This window comes from Lipotes vexillifer, unplaced genomic scaffold (genome assembly GCF_000442215.2).
Source record: "Lipotes vexillifer unplaced genomic scaffold, Lipotes_vexillifer_v1.1 scaffold732, whole genome shotgun sequence".
NCBI classification, from domain to species: domain Eukaryota; kingdom Metazoa; phylum Chordata; class Mammalia; order Artiodactyla; family Lipotidae; genus Lipotes; species Lipotes vexillifer.
The window spans coordinates 215,382-238,100 of NW_006792596.1; the positions used below are offsets into that span (position 1 = coordinate 215,382).

At 41.8% G+C, this 22,719-nt stretch overlaps 1 protein-coding gene across 1 annotated transcript in view; it reads left to right on the top strand.

Moving 5' to 3' along the window:
- The window catches only part of RTN4IP1 (reticulon 4 interacting protein 1), a 45,520-nt gene that overhangs the window by 14,509 nt on the left and 8,292 nt on the right, over positions 1–22,719 (top strand). Inside the window, exons 5-8 of the mRNA XM_007465759.1 lie at positions 5,221–5,269; positions 15,258–15,394; positions 18,629–18,812; positions 22,599–22,691. Coding sequence (XP_007465821.1) covers positions 5,221–5,269; positions 15,258–15,394; positions 18,629–18,812; positions 22,599–22,691 — 463 coding nt within the window. The remainder of the gene's footprint in view (positions 1–5,220; positions 5,270–15,257; positions 15,395–18,628; positions 18,813–22,598; positions 22,692–22,719) is intronic.

The following is a 22,719-nucleotide window of genomic DNA, read 5'->3' on the forward strand; positions in this document are numbered from 1 at the left end:
CGTCGTGAAAAAAAACGTGATAGGACAAACATATGCGCCAAGTGCAGTACACTGAGAAAACTTAGCAAGGCCTGTTAGTTCTGAGTCCTCACTGTGTCCCATCTTGGAGATAAGGTGCTCTTTTCCTCCAGGTATAGGGCGCACACCTCTCACACGAGGGTCTTATGACCAGCTTCATGGGAGAAGATCAGAGAGTTCTTCCCTCACATGCTGTTTCTCGAATTCCTTCAGCTTAAAATATTCAGTCTGCTAAGGTGCCTTATGTTCAGGTGGCACTTCCTGAATCCTGTCACTTCCATGGTAAACCTCTGACCACGCTACTTCTCTCATCCATTCTCGCGTTGCCATCATACATGAGCCTTCCCTCTGTCTTCCTTCCTCTGCTTTGCACCGGATGGAAGGAACCAGTGTCTTGGAATGGTTCCCACTGCCTGTCCCATTTGGGGAGATGTGTTCCCAGTACCCCAGGTTGAAATTCTGAGTACATGTCCCCCAGAACCATCGTTATACTGTGTATAAGGTTCTTGGTCCATTATGGGTTAACTAAACCTTTTTAAAGGGCTACCCTGGGCATCTTGCCAAGATGTATAAATAGCTTTGTGTTCACGGGAAAATGTGTTTAAAGTTCTGAACAACTAATTTACACATGAACTCTTCTGTAAATTGGGGAATGTCTGCATGAATTACGGAGGAGTAGAAGAAGGGGACACACAAACCCAGGCTGTCTTAGTCATGTTTGGTTGATTTATTTTGTAATTCTATTCCCCTTATTCAGATTAAGTTTCTCACTTAAGGGAATAAATTTAGCATATTATGATATGCTTTGCTATCTTTCACCCATTTTTCCTCCAGATTTAAAAGCAGTGTGTGAAACTAAAAGATGAGTTTATACATTTTCAGCATCATCCTTATCTTTTAAAGACCACTTATTTCTACTGATGGAAGATTTAGCCATATTTAAATCAGCTTTGTTTCGGAGCCATTAGGACTTAATGAAGGGCACTCTACTCTTGTGACTTTTTTTTTCCCATTACAAGTATGTGGTCTGGGGGGGATCGTGAAGGTCATATACGTCTACGTTAGAAAGGCGGAGAAACTAAATATAAGCTTAAATTCGATTGAAAATGCCAATTCTCATTCACTAACACCTAGAGTACACCTCTGTGATGATCGTTTCACAGCTGATGAATCTGAGGCCTAGAGATTGAGTTAATGAGAGAGTTGTGACTAGATCCCAGGTCTCTAGATATCTGGCCCTGGCATTCAGAGATTTCTGGGGCTTAGCCAGAATGTAGAAATTTGAAAGGCAATTCCCTACTTCTGGATCGCCTGCTGTTTTGTAGTATGTCTCATATATTTTTTATGTGTAAGGCAATTAGGGTGTTGGTGCCTTGTCTCGTAAGATTGTGATACTGAAACGTGATTGTAGAGGACGTAGGTGCCCAGATGCTAAATACAAAGTGACTCAGTCATGGAAAGGAAACTAGTTGCTCCGCAGCACGTGGGATCTTCCCGGGCCAGGGCTCGAACCCACGTCCCCTGCATTGGCAGGCGGATTCTTAACCACTGCACCACCAGGAAAGCCCTCTCTCATATTTTTACATCAGCCACAGTGCAGTTCCCACTGACTGCCAAAGAAGCTATGCATGTGGACTTAGGAAGAGAAGAATGTGACTAAAATTCTTGGCAATTTTGAATTATAGTGCTTTCTGTAAAGAGAGTATTTCCTGGGCCCTTACTCTTTATAAACCGATAAGCAATACGTAGAAGATACAGCAGAGTACACCTTTCTCCACTCTACAAATAGGCTACTACTTAGGTGAAGTTTGAATATGTTTCACGACCATTACAGCAAGCTGGTTAGAAAGTATTCCCACTGTATAGCACTGAAGTGAAGGGCCACAGGGGATAAGCAACAGCAGTATTTTCCCTTTGTATTGAAAGTTCTTTGAAGAGTACAAGAATAGTTCCTTTGGCCATAGGGCTTCAAACCATGGAGGACCAGCTGACTTATTGCTGGCTTGAAAAATATATTTGCTTGCTGTCCGTCTTGGGGACTTCCTTTGTTTAAAGAAAAGTACAGGCCCTGCTTGAACCTGCACGAAACATGGAGTTTGCATGACCAGAGAATGAACGGTGTGCCCCCAGGGCTGCTTCACAAACTGACCTGTCTGTAGTACTTCTTTGGGCTTTGCTCCTTGCCTGTTTTGCGCTCGCGGGCGCTGTCAAGTGGCGCCATCAGGAACTGAAGCTGCTAATGCAGAACCACTCCCTCTTCCACCAAGAGCTGCTAAGAAACACATTTTTGCTTTTTCATATGGAGGAGTGAGACTGCTTTGAATCAAGAGTTATGGGGAAGCTGTGAACTGACAATAATGAATTGGAGATGTGTCTGGCCATTGGATCCTTAAGCAGCCATTGTATTTGGTATCCTCTTAATTCTCAGGGTGAGAATTAGAAATTCATTTCAAGCTTTTCTTTATTGGAAGAAATTTTAATGCAGTCTTTCAAATAGCCAGGTGATTCCCTCATTTGGGGTAGTAGCAATTGTTGTTAATTGTGGGATATAATGCTGATTTCGATTATTTTTATTTATTTAATTTAATTTTTTTTTTTTTGCTGCGTTGGGTCTTTGTTGCTGTGTGCGGGCTTTCTCTAGTTGCGGCAAGCGGGGGCTACTCTTTTTTGTTTTTTGCAGTACGTGGGCCTCTCACTGTTGTGGCCTCTCCTGCTGCAGAGCACAGGCTCCGGACGCGCCGGCTCAGCGGCCATGGCTCACGGGCGCAGCCGCTCCGCGGCATGTGGGATCTTCCCGGACCGGGGCACGAGCCCCTGTCCCCTGCATCAGCAGGCGGACTCTCAACCACTGCGCCACCAGGGAAGCCCGGGGGGCTACTCTTTGTTGCGGTGCGCGGGCTTCTCATTGCGGTGGCTTCTCTTTGTTGCGGAGCACGGGCTCTAGGCACATGGGCTTCAGTAGTTGCAGCGCTCGGGCTCAGTAGTTGTGGCTTGCGGGCTCTAGAGCGCAGGCTCAGTGGTTGTGGCACATGGGCTTAGTTACTCTGTGGCATGGGGGATCTTCCCGGACTAGGGATCGAACCCGTGTCCCCTGCATTGGCAGGGGGATTCTCAACCGCTGCGCCACCAGGGAAGTCCCTAGGTGATTTTTAAAGTCAAGCAACATTGATCAGGCATCTGCTACACCCATGGTAGTATGGCTGGTGCTGGGCGTAATATGAGGTCTCTGTCCTCAGAGTCTTGCAGAATGGCCTGGGCAGCAAACATGTGAATGAAAGTTAACAATGTGTGCAATGCCAAGTGCGGGCATGGGTATCAGGCTCAGGGCTGTCTCTAGGGTATTGCGCAGGCAAACTGGGATTTGAGCCTTTGAGGGAAGGGAGACCTCAGCAGGCAGTGAAAGGCATTTGAGAGCCTGAGGCGTGGGCCAGCGTGCATGGGACTTGTGGTTCCGAGTGAGGGGACTAGGGAGGCTCAGGTGGAGAGTTCTGTTCCAGAAATAGAGGAAGTCGGAGTTGCAAAAAAGATTAGATTGTGAAGAACTTAACTGAGAGTTTGACTAGGTACATTTCTATAAGAATGTGCCAAAATAAGAGGGTATAATATCCCATGGATGAGCTAATTTTGGGATGTATCTGTGAAGCAGTCTTAGTGCTTCTCCCCTCCCCCACCATGCCCCCATTTAGGAAGCATTAAAGCTATTAAATGTGTGAATTGAAGGATTTTGGAGGAGTTGATCTTTAAAGTTTCTTTTATTCTTCACAATTTATAATTCTATGAAATTAAAAGTAACTCTTCTAAAAGGAGCATCATTTTCAAAAAGACTTGTCTTAATTACATTTGATGGTAATTTCAAAGGGAATAGCTGGCTTACAAATATTACTAATAACTTCTAAGATCTAAAGGGTGACAACCAGCCTTCTGTGATTTGGGTAAGAGAGAAAAAACATAAAATGAAACTAGGGTTAAGATTGTAGACAGAATGTATGTTCCAGGTGTACCTGATTGAGATAGGTGACAAAACTCCCTGTGCTTTCCAGCAGCCAAGTCAAAGAGGGACCCACAACCTGCAGTTGCACAATTTGCAGTGACAGACAAATAGAAGCATAGCTACTCCCACCAACTTAGTCTTCAGAAAAATGTTTTTTTCCTGTGGGCACTCATAAAGAGAATTATCAGGAAGAATTCTCTCAACAGTATCTCCTTAGCTAATGTAGTGTCAGATATCAAACGGACACATTTTATAATGTCTCTCAGCCTAGACTGGTAACAGAACACCAAAGTGCAGTTCAGTACAAACAATTTTCTGAGGACCTGAATCTATGCAGTCTGGGGAAGGCAGTTCACTGGAGCTCTAGCTTAATTCAGAATAAATGTGAGAATATGTAAAGCAGTGATTCTTGACTAGTGATTTTCTTTTGAATCATGCCTTCTTTGGGAAATTGATGATAAGTCTGGATCCTTCTTTTCCCCGATGCACATATGCATGATCTCACCAAATTTTGCATGTTATTTCAGTCAGTTCACAGTTTCACAGGGTTCACACCATCACGGCTCTCACCAGCACTCATCCACAAACTCCAGGCTGCACCTCCTTGGTCTAGAGTGGCAGAAAGACTACATACAGTAAGGAAACATGGTAAAAACCTGGAGCACAAGCATGTTTGTGCTGATAGAACAGATTCATCTGCTTAACAAGAAGCCAAATTGAAGATAAGATTGGTTTCCATTTATGAAAGCTGGTGAGCGTGATGGGATGTGTCTGAACAAAAGACGTTTATTCCACTTTGGCAAGAATGTGGTCAGGAATGTGATTTTTCTTAGAGAGCAACTGAATATACTGTAACACACTAAAAAGGATCCCAAAGCTCCCTCGTATAGAGAAAGCTATGGTAATTTAAGCCTAGAAAAATTATAAGACAGATGTTACCAAGAAGCATCTGAGCTGTTTAAAAAAATACAAATCATTGGTATTTTTGGTATATTGTATTCTTGGCAAAGAGTTCATAGTATGTCTGACTTTAAGCACTTATAGGTTCTTGGTGAACCTAAAATAATCCTTGTGTAGTAGAATCTTGGGAAGCTGATTTTGTTTGCTTTGGGGATTATCTTTGAGCCAGTTACATGTTGGAAACATCTTGTTTGTTTATCCAGTTATGTTGGCTTAATATTTTCATTAGTTATAGTATTTTTGCATTGCAGTGTTTTAATCTTGGGTGCTTCAGGCGGAGTTGGTACTTTTGCTATACAGGTAAGACAATTTCTTTATCTTGTGAATAGGAAGATTATTATTTTCATGAATTTATAAATTTATATATTGTGAACTATTTTTCCTTGAAAGGTGAGAAATTACATTCATTGCGATTTCAGCTTGCTCTTCTAAGAAGGAAATTTTCTAATGTTGAAGGAAGTGTTAACCTTTCCAGTGGTTTAATATATGAGTGAGTTTGTGGCTGTCCTATATAACAAATGTAGGAAAGCTTTTAAGGAGGACGACCATGGGCAGTGAAAGTGGATGGAAGTTTGCAATTCTGTAGAAATTGATAAGCTGGTTCTAAAATATATATAGAAATGCAGTAGCCAAAATGCTGTATAAAAATGACAATACTCCCCCAAAGTGATCTACAGATTCAGTGCAGTCTTATCAAAGTGGCAGCTGCCTTTTTTTTTGCATAAATGGGCAAGCTGAACCTAAAATGCATATGGAATTTCAAGGGACCCCAAATTGCCAAACAATCTTGAAAAAGAACAAAATTGGAGGACTCACACTTCTCTAATTTAAAACTTACTTACAAAACTACAGTAATCAAAACAGTGGTACTGGCATAAAGATAGATATATAGATCAATGGAACAGAATAGAGCATCCAGAAATAAACCTATGGTCAGTTGATTTACTTTTTAAAGGTTTATTTTATTTTATTTTTGGCCACACCATGTGGCACGTAGGATCTGAGTTCCCCAACCAGGGATCCAACCCGTGCCCCCCTGCAGTGGAAGCACAGATTCTTAACCACTGGACCACCAGGGAAGTCCCAGTGGCCAATTGATTTTTGACCTGGGTGGCAAGACCATTAAACAGGGGAAAGAATAGTCTTTTCAGTGAATGGTACTGGAGCAACTAGATGCACATGCAAAAGGATGAAGTTGGACCTCTACCTCACGTCATACGTGAAAACTATTTCAAACTGGGTTAAAGACCTAAATGTAAGAGCTAAAACCATAAAACTCTTAGAAGGAAACACAGGAGTAAATCTTCGTACATTGGATTTGGCAATAGATTCTTAGAGATGACACCAAAAGCACAAGCAAAAGAAGAAAAAATTAGATGAATTGGACTTCATTAAATTCAAAACTTGTGTGCATCAAAGGATACTATCAAGAAAGTAAAAAGGCAACACACAGAATGGGAGCAGATATTTACAAATCACTTATCTAATAAAGGTATGGTATCCAGAATATGTAAAGAACTCTCACAACTCAACAACAAAAAGACAATCCAGTTAAAAAATCAACAAAGGACTTGAATAGACATTTCTTCAGAGAAGGTATAAAAATGAGCAGTAAGTCGATGGAAAAATGTTCAACATCATTAGTCTTTAGGGAAATGCAAATCAAAGCCGCAATTGAATGATTGGCTTAAGGAGATGTGTGTGTGTGTGTGTGTGTGTGTGTGTGTGTGTGTATGTATGTATACACAAAGCAATATTATTCAGCCATAAAATATGAAATATTGCCATCTGTAGCAACATGGATGGACCTAGAGAATATGCTTAGTGAAATAAGTCAGAGAAAGATAAATACTATATGATATCACTTATATGTGGAATCTAAAAAAAAGTAATACAAATGAATCTATATACAAAACAGAAACAGACTCACAGACATAGAAAACAAACATATGGTTACCAAAGGGGAGAGGGGGAAGGGACAAATTAGGAGTATGGGATCAATAGATACAAACTACTATCCATAAAATAGATAAGCAACAGGGATTTACTGTGTAGCACAGGGAATTATACCCAATATCTTCTAATAACATATAATGGGATATAATATGCAAAAAAAACCCTGAATACCTGAAATTAACACAATATTGTAAATCAACTACACTTCAATTAAAAAAAAACCGCAATGAGATATCACTTCACACCTACTAGGATGGCTATTAAAAAAATGGAAAATAACAGTGTTGGCAAGGATATAGAGAAATTGAAACCCTCATATGTTGCTAGTGGGAATGTAAAATGGTGCAGCTACAGTGGGAAAAAAATTCGGCAATTTCTTAAAATTCTTAATTCTATGTTGAACATAGAATTACCCTATGACCCAGCAATTCCATTTCTAGGTATATACCCGAGAGAAATGAAAACCTTCTTTGTTTGTTTTCAAACAAAAACTTATATACAAATGTTCATAGCAGCATCAATATTCATAATGGACAAAGAAATGGCAGCAACCCTAATGTATCAACTGATGAATAGAAAAACAAAATGTGGTATATATACACAATGGAATGTTATTTAGCCATCAAAAGGAGTGAAATTCTGATACATAATACAACATGGATAAACCTTCAAAACATTATGCTTAAGTGAAAGAATTCAGACACAAAAGGTCACATTTTTGTATAATTCCATTTATGTCGTGTCCAGAAGAGGCAAATCCATAGAGACAGAAAGCAGATTAGTGGTTGCCAGGGACTCGGGGGGAAGAGGGAATGGGGAATGATTGCTTGATGGGTGTGGGTTTATGTTTGGGGTAAGGAAAATGTTCTGGAATTAGTGATGATAGTTGCACAACATTGTACTAAAAGCCACTGAATTATACACTTTAAAATTGTTAAAATTATGAATTTTGTGTAAATTTTACCTCAGACAAAACAAACAAAGCAAAGTGCCCCAAGCCTCTAGGAACGGGATGGCACCTAGTGGCTGCTCCCATTGTGGTCACATGTTTAACTGGCCGGCTGCTGGGAGAGCAGGCTTGATTGAGCCTCGCTCAGGATGAGGGGAGAGGCCCTTTCCCCAATAGGGGCTAGTGACTAGTGAGCACACTCAGAGGCTCTACCACATGGCTTTACAGGAGGGAGAATTGGGGTGCTATCCTCCTCCCCAGACCCCGCCTCAGACCTTTTGAGGACCAGGATAGTGCTGGAGTTTCTCATACACCTGCTCACTGAATTGGGAGAGAGGGGAAAGGGCTCCCAGGAGATTCACACCTTGCCTACTTTCTAATTCACCATTAGATACTGCTATGGTCTAAATGTTTATGTCCCTCCAAACTTCATATGTTGAAGTCCTGATGCCCAAAGTGATGGTATTGGGGCCTTTGGGAAGTGATTAGGTCATGAGAGCAGAGCATTCGTGAATGAGATTAATGCCCTTATGAAAGAGGCCCAGCAGAGGTCCTTAGCCCTTCTACCATGTGAGGACACAGAGAAGGCACTGGCTATGAACCAGGAGGAGGGCTCTGAACACATCAAGGTGTTGACACTTTGATCTCAGACTTCCAGCCTCCAGAACTGTGAGAAATACGTTTCTGTCGTTTATAAAGTACCCAGTCCGTGGTATGTTTTTATAGCAGCCCAAATGGACTAAGACAGATACCCAGGGCCTAATCCACAGATTGTCAGTAAATGTGGGTTAATGATTGTCAGTAAATGTGGGTTAATGAATAAGTAAATGGAAGAAAGGAAAAGAGGGAGGAAGGGAGGGAGAAAAAGAGAAATACCATACCCTGCTGATTAGAGTGTAATGGGTACAACCAGTTTGGAAAATAATTTGGCGCCATCTGGTAACTCTGAATATAAATTGCTCTATGACGATCTAACAATTTTACGAATGTACTCTGTAGATAGGCATATGGTCATCCCTCAGTATACCAACCTCAGAACCAACCTCAGATTGGTTCCAGGATCCCCTTGGATACCAAAATCCACGGGTGCTCAGGTCCCTTATATAAAGTGGCATAGTATCTGTATATAATCTACACACACCCTCCTGTATAATTTAAATATTCTTTAGGTTACTTGTAATACCTAAACACAATGTAAATGCTCTGTAAATAGTTGCAAGTATACTGTTGATTCAGGTTTTGCTTTTTGGAACTTTCAAATTTTTTTCCCAAATATTTTCACTCCCTGGTTGGTTGGTTGAATTCAACAATGTGGAGTTCTTGGATACAGAAGGTCAACTGTACATGCATGTTCACCAAAGGATATGTACCAGAATTACATGTATTATCCCCCAACTGGAAACAACTCAAATGGCCATCAGCAGTAAAATGGGGAAGTAAATTGCAGTATATTCTTGCACTGGAACATTACACAGCCATGGAAACAAACTATAGTTGTGTGCAATGAAGTAGATGAATCTTACAAGTAGGAAGAAGTCAGGAACAACAGTACACCTTACATGGTTCCATTTAATGACACTCAGGAACTGGTGAAACTATACGATAGTGTTTAAGGCTGCTTATCTAGATAGTAAATCTCTTTACAAAAAGGCGAGGGGAGGCTCATGTAAAAGTCCTGATAGTTGTTATTACTTCTAAGGGAGTGAGGGGGGGTTTTGACTGGGAGGGGGAAGTGAGGAGATGTTCTAGTTCTTAATCTTGAGTGATGCTTAAAATAGTATTTGCTTTATAATAATTTGTTAAGCTGTACATTTATATTCCATGCACTTTGTGTGTTATGTTTCACAATGGACATATTTTAATAAGATTAAACAGTTGAGTAATAGATAAATATCAAGGTAGAGTAACATATCTACAGACAAAACACATTAGAAAACATCAAAATGAAACGTGCAATTTCAAAAACAAGCTAAAAAAACAATTAAAAATACGATAGAGGGCTTCCCTGGTATTGCAGTGGTTAAGAAGGTTCGAGCCCTGGTCCAGGAAGATCCCATATGCCTCAGAGCAACTAAGCCCGTGCGCCACAACTACTGAGCTTGCGCTCTAGAGCCCACGAGCCACAACTACTGAGCCCGTGTGCCACAGCTACCGAAGGCTGTGCGCCTAGTGCCTGTGCTCCACAACAAGAGAAGCCACCGCAATGAGAGGCCTGCGCATGGCAATGAAGAGTAGTCCCCGCTCATCGCAACTAGAGAAAGCCTGCGCAGCAACAAAGACCCAATGCAGCCAAAAATAAATAAATTAAATAAATTAATTAAAAATAAATTAATATATCTAAAAAATACGATAGAGAGCATGAAAGAACGAAATAAATCATAATTGGAAAACTCAGAAAAAAAGTAAAAAAAAATTATTTAGCAATGAAGACTAAACTAGAAGGAACTCAATAACAAACACAACACATAATGCTGGCCTGATAGAAACAGAATGTGTAAACAGGAAAAATTGTAAATTACAAAAGAAAGGAAGAGATAAAAACAGATTCAGAGAAAGTGTCACATATTGAAGACAGGAACGAAGATTGCTATATGGATAATAGGAGTTTCTGAAGAAGAAAACCGAAACAAGGGGATAGAACAAATGCTAAAATCAGTAATTCAAGAAACTTCCCTGCTTCCTGAAGTTAAATGATTTGAAACTACGTATTAAATAACCAAAGCACTTATCTAAGAACATGGACCCAGAATGAGCAATATCCAGGGGAACTCTAGTAAAATTACTGGCACTTAAAGAAAAAGGAGAAACAAACCAAAAAACCTTGGGACATTTTCTTTTTCTTTTTCTTTTTTTTTTTTTTTTTGGCTGGGTTTGTTTGGCTGTGTTGGGTCTTCATTGCTGCTCGCGGGCTCTCTCTAGTTGCGGCGAGCTGGGGCTTCTCTTCGTTGCGCGGGCTTCTCATTGCGGTGGCTTCTCTTGTTGCAGAGCACGGGCTCTAGGGTGCGTGGGCTTCAGTAGTTGTGGTGTGTGGGCTCAGTAGTTGTGGCTCGCGGGCTTAGTTGCTCCGCGGCATGTGGGATCTTCCCAGACCAGGGCTCGAACCCGTGTCCCCTGCATTGGCAGGTGGATTCTTAATTGCTGCGCCACCAGGTTTTTTGCTTGTTGTTTGTTTGCTTTACAAGGGGAGGAAAGTAGGTTCATTGAGTACACACTAGATGCTAGATACAATATCCTGGTTGCATTTAATTAGTTTAATGTCTAATCCTCTGACAAAACTATAAGGTGGGCATTACTATTCTTATTTCACAAATGAGAAAACCAAGGCTGACAGAGGATATAATGAAAGGGACTTGGAAAGAAAGATAATTAAAGTCAAACTTGGTCTTTATGATCTAGAATTGAGTCAAGTGGTTAAGTAGAGCAAGTTTCTCCATGGTACTGTCTTCACATTTCCCTTTTGGGACCGATTCTTTTTTTTTTTTTTTTTTTTTTTAAAAACATCTTTATTGGAGTATAATTGCTTTACAATGGTGTGTTAGTTTCTGCACACCAGGTTTTTTTTTTTTTTTAAGAAAAAAAAAGCAGTGTTATTTTTTTTTAAAAAAAGAGCATGTGAGGGGCTTCCCTGGTGGCGCAGTGGTTGAGAGTCCGCCTGCCAATGCAGGGGACACGGGTTTGTGCCCCAGTCCGGGAAGATCCCACATGCCGCGGAGCGGCTAGGCCCATAAGCCATGGCCGCTGAGCCTGTGCGTCCAGACCATGTGTTCCACAACAGGAGAGGCCACAACAGTGAGAGGCCCGCGTATCGCAAAAAAAAAAAAAAAAAGAGCATGTGACATGTAAGTAAAATTCAATTATCAGCAGACTTTTTGACAACAGTGCTTTAATGCTAGTGGAGGCAGCAGGGATGGAGTAACATATTTAAGACACTTGAGAAGGAATATGCTAAGAATTTTATATACAGCAAAACTGGGCTCCATACGCTAAAGGGCACATACGAACTGTTAATAACATGCAAGAGCTGGGGGAATATGTTCTTCTGATCCCTTTCTGAGAAATCTACTAGAAAATGAGCTTCTGAAAACTAAAATGGCTAGAGAGACATCGAATCAAGGACTGGTGGTAAATGTTAAATATAAAGTTATCTGTAGAACTAAAATTAAATGAGGGCTTAGAAAAAGAGTATAGTGTGTAACAGCCATATGCTCTGACAAGGTAAACAGTACAGCTGTTTTTAAAAGCGGAGGAACAGAGAGCATATATTAAAATTATTTTAATCCTTTCATTAATCATATTGGCAGTGATATTAGTACTATTATTCAGAGACTGTTATGTTGTAATATAGAGTGGGACAGTTGGGTATTTATGGCATATTTTAATTCTGTCATCCCCTTTGTCTTTGACAACCAGGATTTTAGGAGTGGAGGAAAGGAGATACAGATGTAACAGAAAAGAGGTTAAGTAAAAGCTTGACAGTCTGGAATTTGAATTGGAAGTATCAGTCTGAACTCAAGAGATATTTTGTATATGTATGTATGTAAAGCTGTCTCTTGAAATATCATTGCTTACACACAGAAAAAAATGCAGCGCCTTGGAGAAATGGCAGATTCCAGATCTAGGGTGCAAAATGTACAAGAATGAGCCTAGAATATATTAATAGCAAGGTAGTTAGTAAAGGCTAGTTGAGCCATGTCAAAAAGGCTCAGGAGCCAACTTGAAGAAACTCCCAAAGATCGTCAAAGAAGACAGTTTGAGCTTCAGTAATCATAATGATAATTACAGTGGATTGAAATCCTTCAACTATGTTTAAATCCATGGGTTCATGATGATATTTTTAAAAAAGTGGTCCCTTTTGGAAGATGATAGGAAACCAATTTATTATTTTATAAACTGAAAGAAGGAAAAAAATTATTTGCCTTTTCTATACGAACTGTACACCTGTACACCACCATCACTCAGACAGCCACTGAGATAATAAAAAGGGCAACAACCAGATATGCTATGCATCCTATAATTTTGCCAGACACTATTCATAGTCTTACTAAATGGATTGAAACAGAAGATACAGAGGACAGAGTAACAGGTAGAACTGTCCCAGGTGTGCAATCAGAAATTCCAGAGTTTCCAGTGGGAAAAACTCTGCAGGTCACGTGGCCTAGATTCTTTCACAGATAAATTTTAAGGAAGTGAAGGGGATAGGGACTTCCCTGGTGGTCCAGTGGCTAAGCCTCCACACTCCCAATGCAGGGGGCCCGGTTTGATCCCTGGTCAGGGAACTAGATCCCACATGTTGCAACGAAGATCCTGAGTGCTGCAATTAAGAGCCAGCACAGTCAAATAAATCGATAGATAGGTAGGTAGGTAAGACTAAACTATGGTATCTAGGGAATGCATATATGGGTGATAAAACCTTTTTTTTTTTTTTTTAATAAATGCAAGGAGGTGATTACTATAAATATCAGGGTAATGAGGACTTGTGTGGGGACCGGGCACAGGGAAGAGCTTTTGGAGTGGCAGCCAGCTTGCTGTCTCTGTCTGAATGGTGTCTGCCTTACAGACGTCTCTCATACTTGTGTTTTAGTTTACATAAAATAGTAAAACAACTAAAGCTGTTTTAAAACCTTTTAGTAGTGTGCAAAGATATTAGATAGTTCTAAGTGGGAGAGGAAAATCTAGAAATTTGGAAAAAAAATTCATTGAACTGTTTCAAGATATGACAGATTCTTCCTGAGGATTTAATACTGTTTAAGGAAAACACAAATATAGGTGCTTAGAACACAATTTCCTTTTTCCTTGACAGTTTCTTTTTTTATACAGATACTGGATAGTCATCTTGGATTGTATTCTTCACATATTTGAATTTAGTTTGGGACTTGCTGTTGAAAGCAACATGTCATTATACTCAAGTGTCTCTGTTTGTGGCCCATAAACATAAACTATCATATATCATGTCAGTCCCTAAATGTTTTAATTCCCCACAGATTTCCAGGGCATATTCCTTGGTCAATATAACTTTTTAAAAGTGAGAGATAAGATTTGAGTAGTTTTAAAATCCTTTATTATTATTATTTTTTTAACAGATCTCCAGCATCTGTGTGTACCACAGAATGGGGATTCAGTAGTGAACAGAACAAACACAGATCTCGTATATTCTAGTGAACCTCTGCAACTTGTATTAAGGAAGCTCAGGAAATTGATATTGAGGACAGGAGTGAGAAAACAGCTGATTTGTTATGACCTATAACTGCCCATTTGAAAATTTCTCAGTGAACTTCAAGTAACTGTTCTCAAATTTTGCTGATGATGGCTCCCTTTTAATTCTATGAAATTGTCATTATAGAAAGGAACTGTAGTAATTTTGGAGCATGATGCTTTCTGGATACTTAATCCTGAATCCTTCTTTTTTTTTAAGTCTAGTTATTTTAAAATATATTATTTTTAAAATATAAGGTATCTGCATTTTAAATCCTCCAAACCATTTATTTAGGTCTTTTTACTCCAAAGGAGAGGACCTGATGCATGTTTTGAAAGTAAAATGGCCATGTTTTCTTCCCCTCTTTTTTTTTTTTTTGGCTGTGGTGGGTCTTAGTTGCAGAGCGCACGCTTCTCTCTAGTTGTGGCGTGTGGGCCTCTCTCTAGTTGTGGCTTGTGGGTTTTCTCTCTCTAGTTGTGGCATGTGCATTCTGCAGTTTGCGGCTCACGGGCTCTCTTATTGAGGTGCGCGAACTCAGCAGTTGTGCACGGGCCTAGTTGCCGCGCGGCACATGGATTGTTAGTTCTCCGAATAGGGATCAAACCCGTGTCCCCTGCATTGCAAGATGGATTCCTTACCACTGGACCACCAGGGGAAGTCCCTTCTTCCCCTCTTTTTAAGAGCACCTTTCACTTACTACCCAGTACCTGATTACCCAGTTGTCTGACTCAAGATTATACTAACACTTACTGGAGATGCAAATGAAGAGATGTTGCGTTTTTATGTTCTGGGCGCATTTTAAATATTCATCTTCTGAGGACATGATTTTTTTTTTCCCCATTTACCTTTGTCATCATTGAAAATGCTGAGCTTAAGGCCATCAACTCCTGTCTTTTCTGATGCTGGTGAGGCACTGAGCCCTTCTATAATTGGATTGGTTATAACTTCATGACAGCAAGGCGACTGTCTCGTCCAGGGAAAATAAGATCTATTTCTTGGATTTTTCTTAGTGAACAAAAGTTTAATCATTTTACTAGTCTCTGGCAGATAGCTTCCTGTAGCTCTTGTTAAGACAGAGCACTTAGAATTGTCTAGAGATTAACCTAATATATGTATACATGGTGCCAACTATTTTTTATTTAATTCAGTTTTTCTACTCCCCTCCCCCCTTTTTTTCCATTTTTGGGCAGGTAATGAAAGCATGGGATGCTCATGTGACAGCAGTTTGCTCTCAGGATGCCAGTGAACTTGTAAGGAAGCTCGGGGCAGATGATGTAATTGATTACAAATCCGGAAATATGGAAGAGCAGTTGAAATATTTAAAGCCGTATGTATTCAAACAATGCTCATATTGGGAAGGTGGGAACAAAGACAGCTGATAATGCAGGCCTGAGATAGTTGGGTGGCCTTACTGTCATGTTGGAATCTTAGACAAGAATCTACGAAAACATTCCATGTCTCCAGAGGTTATTTGGGTTGGTTTCTGTTTTAACTCCAGATGTTAATACAGCACGATCGTGTAATGTAATTTGTACTGAGGAAGATATTTTGCTTACCTAGCCTTTTGCTAATTTTTAAGTTAAATTCCTTTTATTGCTCGTGTGTAACAGGTCCGAAGGCAAAATTGGAAGTGTATTCCCTCCAGGGGCATTTGACACCACAAGAAGAACATAGAGCAGTACGTGAAATACATGATTAGTGTTTTGGCTTCATAATGAGGGTTTCAGAGAAGCAAAGGCAGTATAGATATCAATAATGGGACTCCGTGGAAGTTCTCGGTGCGTCTGAATGCCAGGCTGTGGTCTGACGGAGTGTACCAAGTGAGAGCGGATTCAGGAATTCTCTCAGGCCCTGTCCATCCTGACTGTGGCTCGGGCAGGGACCGGGGTGCTTAGGAACCTGGTCTTCACCCAGCCCAGGCAAAGCTGCAGCGGAGAGCGTGCCTGAGGAGTATTTGGAAAGCTGTTTTACTGCTTCTATTTCAAAGATTTTTCCTTTTTAAATTAGTTTTCAGAAGCTAATTATTCTTGCCCACTTTAAGTAGAAATATATTTTCATGGGTTTAAAAAAAAAGGAGACAAAGGGAGCCCCTATCTGACACAGCCCAGCCTCTCAGCCAGCACCCCAACTCCCAACAGTAGATGTTTGGCTGTACAGCCAGGAGCAGCCGGCCACTCATGGTCCTGGAGCTTTTTATGGAATGTCCCTTCCTGCTCGGCAGTGTTCTAAGCACAAGCTAAGACGCAGTGGCGAACAGGACATGTTGCCCCCTTTCGTGGCCTTGTATTCTAGTGGTTAGTGCTCTCAAGAACACTGATGCAGCGACAGGGGGAAAGAAAGGCTGTTTTAGAAGGAGGAGGCTGTTTGCGATGGTGTGGTTGAAGAATGCCTCTAAGTGAGGCATTTGGGCAGAGGCTTCGGGGAGCAAGCCAGGAGGATAGGACTTCTTTTTGTTGGGGGCAGGGGTCTTTGTTCCCTGCTGTGTCCCCCTCCACCCCAGGATGGTGTAGTGACCTACAGTCAGTATTTGTTTAATGACTTGTCGAGGGAATCTAGGAGAGGAACACTTGTTCCAGGTGGAGATAACACCCGATGTAAAGCCCCTGTGGCAGGAACATGTTCTACGGCACATTTGAGGACTAACGCTGTCCCTTGAGGAGATCCCTGCCTGTGTGGCAGGACTGAGGTTCCAGATAGTGGTAGTTTCGGTCAGTCACCTCTCTTCTGCTGCTTCTAGGAATAGCAGCAGAGACAGGCCAAGGCCCACCCTTTCCCCCCCATCCACCTTGAGTTTTTTGCATGTCTGGAATCTTTTGCCAGAGAATAGAGACCTTGATGGGTGATGGTGAGAGTGCACCCAGGCTAGCCTCCCACCCTGCACCTCACTCTCTTCCTCCAAGTCTCCGCCCGGTGGCCTTGCCCCTTCTGCTTGCTCTTGTCTAGTCAGGGGACCTCACCAGCTCGCAAATGCAGGCCATTATTTTTTTAATGATCGCTTTAGTTAAAATTGATCTTTGTAACTTCTGCCTGGAGGTTGGCCTCTTAATCCACCTAGAATACATTTGTTCCTCCTTCCATATAGCAGCCTTTTAGATTTGAATCCTAGGATTTTACAGCAGGAAAGGGGTTTGAAATCCTTCAGTCCTTCTCTATGGCATTATAGTCGAGAAAATAAGGGGCAGAGGATTTAGGAGTTTTTTTCATGCTCAAGGTCATGCCACTTAATCATTAGTGGGAGAGCTGCATCTAGAGCCTGGTCTCTGGACTTCTTTTTGCAGGCAGTGCCAGTTCTATAATACCAGGCTGCCCTTAAGTTTTATCTAAATTAAGTGCCATGTTTGTTTATCCAAAATTTGGGAATGAAATAGGAACTTAAAAGTAGAAACTTAAGCAGAAACGTAAACTCATGAAGAATTTTTCTGTTCTTTTCTAATGAGAATAGTCATCTAGTAAGGGCATTCTCCTGCACTTCATATCTTTTAATTTCTATTTGCCCTTCTTTAGTCCCATGAACGAACTCAAGAGCCACAAAGTTGGCCAAAGCTGGTTTTAGAAGCTTTGACGTTCATCCAGATGAATTTAGGAGGGAAAAAGGACTTACCAAAAAGGAATTCCTCTGTTAATTTGCTTAATATATAAGCATGCATTCTCTAAATAGATCTTTATTTTCTAAAGTATTTTAAAGCTTCATTGGGTTTTATCCCCTTTAAGTAGAATGTAGCGATTATAGCAATTTTAGATTAGATCTAAGGAGCTGAATATCTGTCAGTTCCTGTGCATTCCATTATGACTGCATTTTTTTTGGCATGTTAGAGCAGAGCTGAAGACTGAGAGCAGGCTGATGATTTTTCTTTTGCTTTGTGCTGATGTGCATGAAACCAAAAGAAGAAAATTCTGTAAGGTGAAGAGGATGCTTCTACAAGCAGCTCTGATTGTGGAGGGAATACAAGCAAATGACTTGTGTGGGTCAAAACCTAATACACTTTTCTCTCAAGTATTCATGTGAACGAAAGAGTACTTTGACTTAACATTGGATGGATAGCTTTGCAGTTTTCTATAAAGCTTGAGTCAGGGTTTCTCAGCCTTGGCGACCTTAGTTTCTCAACTACTGACATTTTGGCCTGGATAATTTTTTGTTGTGAGGGGCTGTTCTGTGTGTTGTAGGATGTTTATCATCATCCCTGGCCTCTAGATGCCAGTACCCCCTTCCCACCGCCTCCCCCAATTGTCACACTAAAAATGTCTCTAGACATTGCCTTATATGTCTCCTGGGGGCCAAAATCACTCTTGGTTGAAAACCACTTGTTTAAGTCATTCTTAAAGTATTTGAAAATAATATGATTTTATGATTTAAAAAAATGACATTGACTTACGGTGGAGAAAACCCCGAGATCCAGTAAGTGGGTGTGCCCCTTTCTCCTTTGTCCGGGCATCCACCCCATGCTGTCTGCGAGCTGTCAAGGAAACAAACCCTGTAGCTAACTGGCGCTGGGAGTGAAGGCGGCTTGGAGCGCTGGATAAAGGCTGACCAAGATGTTTTGATTTGATTCTTTCTCTCCAGGTTTGATTTTATTCTCGACAGTGTTGGTGGATCCACCGAAACATGGGCTCTAAATTTTCTCAAGAAGTGGTCAGGAGCCACGTATGTGACTTTGGTGACTCCTTTCCTCCTGAACATGGACCGGTTGGGCATAGCGGATGGCATGTTGCAGACAGGCGTCACCGTGGGCTCTAAGACATTGAAGGTAGGGGGAGAGTCTTGGTTGGTGAGAGCAAGCAGGCGCCTGGGGCTTCTGGAATTTGTTTTCCTCCTAGCCAGTTTCTTTTCTCATGGAGCCAGCACAGCACAGTGGCTGCAAGCAGGGCTCTGGAGTCACGTACTGACGGGGTACAAATTCTGGCCCCCACTTGGTAGCTGTGTAGCCCCGTGCAAGTTACTTAGCGTCACTAAGCCTCAACATCTTCACCTGAGAAATGAGGCTAATGGTGTATCTCCCTTACTGTATGTTGTAAGGATTAAATGAGATAGTCTACCCATGTGAAGAACTTGGCACAATGCCTGGTACCCAAGACGCTCTTATTAAATGTTAGCCTTTATTTATTTTTAAAATTTATTTATTTATTTTTGGTGCGTTGGGTCTTTGCTGCGTGAGGGCTTTCTCTAGTTGTGGTGAGCGGGGGCTACTCTTCGTTGCGGCGTGTGGGCTTCTCATTGCGGTGGCTTCTCTTGTTGTGGAGCACGGGCTCTAGGTGCATGGGCTTCAGTACTTGTGGCACATGGGCTCAGTAGTTGTGGCTCGTGGGCTCTAGAGCGCAGGCTCAGTATTGTGGCGCACGGGCTTAGTGGCTCGCCTCATGTGGGATCTTCCCAGACCAGGGCTCGAACCCGCATCCCCTGCATTGGCAGGTGGATTCTTAACCACTGCGCCACCAGGGGAGTCCCGTTAAATGTTAGCCTTTATTATTAGCTATTATTACCGCTCCTGATTCCATCTGATACACCTTCCGCTTTTTTCTTGTCTGCACCTGATGGCTCTCTGTTTCACTGTCTTAATACATACAATCTCTTGTATATGATGGCAGAAGCTTCATTAAGACAGTGTAGAGCTAGCTGTTTTCATGGTAGTAACACTGGGATATGCCAGTGACTCCCAGACTGGGGCTTTCGGACCTTTAGAGGTCCACGGGAATTTTTTTGAATTTCAAAAGCCTGAAGGAAGGGGCTTCCATGATGGCACAGTGGTTAAGAATCCACCTGCCAATGCAGGGGACATGGGTTCGAGCCCTGGTCCGGGAAGATTCCACATGCCGTGAAGCAACTACGCCTGTGCGCCACAACTACTGAGTCTGCGCTCTAGAGCCCGTGCTCCGCAACAAGAGAAGCCACCGCAATGAGAAGCCCGTGCACTGCAATGAAGAGTAGCCCCTGCTCACCGCAACTAGAGAAAGCCCACGTGCAACAACAAAGACCCAACTCAGCCAAAAAATAAATTAATTAATTAATTTAAAAAAAAGAAACTGAAGGAAATTGTATTCTTCCTTCAGTGAGCCTACAAAGACTAATGGAACCATCATGCTTCTTCTGGAATTGTATCAACTTGTCTTGACAGTACATGTCCCATGTGAGTCAGAAACTCTTAACTATTGACGGCATTCTGGGGGCTTTAAAGATTTGATTAGTCAGCCTGATTTTGTTAACAGGGCCGTAAGGAGCTATGTCACCCAACTGAACACATCCCGTGCATGGTGGGCCTTGAAGACCAGTGCAGATCAGCCCTAGTACAGGACTGATAGCAGAGCTCCAGAGTCTGCTCTCTACCCGACATGACAATGGTGACAGAGGCTTATAATTTCATGTTACGCACTGTTGGTAATTATAGCTTATTGGTTTAAAATCTGAATTAGTGTTGAAATGGAATAAGTGGCAAGAAAATATACATTCTGTTTTTTTTTTTTTTAATTAGACAAAATACTTCAGGCTCAGGAAAAAGGCAGTAGAAGGTTCCTCAAGGGTGAAAAGGTTGTGAGTCACGTCGACCTAGCCAGCACTGCCATGTATTTGCAAGATGACTGGCTTGATAATTCTCTTTACCTTCTTCTTGATTCTCGAAATTAATTTGGAACCTTTTTGGGGGTGAAGTTTAGGACTTTGGTCTCTTGAATGCTGTGTACTAAGTCCTTAGAGGTGGTGAAGGGAGCTGTGACGGAGGAGACTGCTGCTCAGTCCTTAGGAGCTGGGTCTGGGTGACAGGAGTGAACAAACCGGGCGCTGTGTTCCGGGTTCTTCAGTTTCACTTGGTTTCACTTGGTTCAGACGGCAGCCAGAAGCAGTGTCCACGGGGCGCTTTGTGGTGGAGGAAGGAATCTTAGCTGTCCTTTGTCTCTTCTTTCTCTTTTCATGAAACTCGGGCTTCCCAGCTGCTTTAAGATATAAGTTTAAGTTTTCCATAAAATTTCACAGTTTGAATTGCAGTGAGACCTCTTAAAAGTTAAGCTTCAGAGCTATCTTCCGAGAGTAAGATAGGCATAGCTCTCTTCGTTTCCCTTTCCCCCGTCTTGAAAGATGATAGTGGTAATCTCACGTGAAAACCTTTTAAGTAGTTTCTGATGTCTTTCTGAGAACGTGCACAGTTAAAGCCTCATTGTAATGCCTGCCTGCTTTGGTTTACTCTCTCCTGTAATGGCCTGGAAAACCTACACAGACCTTAGAGCAGAATATAAAAATTCTGCTGTTGCAGACCAAATGTTTCACTTTACAGAGCAACCTGCTGTAAAGGAATTATAGATATGGCAGTTATGACCACCACTGTTCCTCTTTAAAACTCTAAACAGTGATCAGAAGGTTTTAATTATAGTCTATAAAACCAGTCCTATGCAGAAGTACACGAACAGGTCTTCTGTGATTGTAATTAACTGGACCTGCTCGAAGCTTGGGACGGTCCCAGTGCCTCTGGTGTCTAGCCACCTAAGCCTTCAAATGTGTTTCTTTTTGTTTGTTTGTTTGTTTTTAAGTTAGTTGTCTAGACCAATGCTTCCTGACCTCTTTCATGCTCTGACACACAGAGAAAATGATAGTATTTGAATAGCATATCGAGACCACTCTGGGCCAACAGCAAACTACCTGGAGGCTTGTGTTAGCCCGGGCTCTGCCCTGCTACTCCGAGGGCTTGTCATACCTATTCTAGGGTGAGCTTGGCTCTATTTACATCTGTGGTCCTGAGATAATGATCAATGGTGACCCCTTTAACTCTTACAAGTTGTTCCAGGTTAGACAATAAGGGTCACTCAGCCAAACCAGTAAGCTGTTCCTGGCGCACTCATTGCGAAGCTCTGCCCAGACTACAGCTTGGGTTTGTCTGTGTCTCCACAATCTTAAACTCTATTTGCATTGCCCCAGCCTTTCCTCAGTAAGCTTTACTTTCAGCACTGGGTAAATATTTATCAAATATTTTCGATGTGTCAGGCACCTTACATACATTCTCATTTAGTCCCTCCAGCCCCCCTGTCAGCTAGGTGGTGGCACCTCCATTCTACAGACCGGGAAACAGGCTGAAAGTGGTAGCTTGACCTAAATAACACAACTGTCAAGGCCTGAGGTAGAGTAGCAGGGGAGTTCCACCATGAAGCACCTGCCGGCTTCATGCCGTGATGGTACCTGATCATCATGCTGAGATTGTGCGGTGAGCTCAGTGGAGAAAGTCTGAGCTCGCCCAGCAGTTGGGGCAGGTGCATAGACTGTCATTTTAAGAAGAGCTTTCCTGTGCTTACTTGCTTGTCAGTCACAACTTGGGGGAGAAGCCCGAGTTCACATGGGTATATCTCTGTTCACTCACTTATTTATGAAACATTTATGGAGCATCCACTGTCTGTCAGTCACTATGCTGAGGTGCTGGGTGTCCAGCTCTTTGTGGCAGCATGAAATGGGAAAGCAGTTTGTCTGTCTTAGCCATCCAGGCAATACTTTTCCCAAAATTTGCATTTTGTCAGTTTTCATCCTTTCCTATATTTGACACGTTTTGTTTTCTTTTTAGCATTTCTGGCAAGGAGTCCATTATCGCTGGGCTTTTTTCATGGCCAGTGGTCCATATCTAGATGACATTGCAGAACTGGTGGATGCGGGAAAGGTAAGTGTATTGCCAGGGCGTCCCTTGT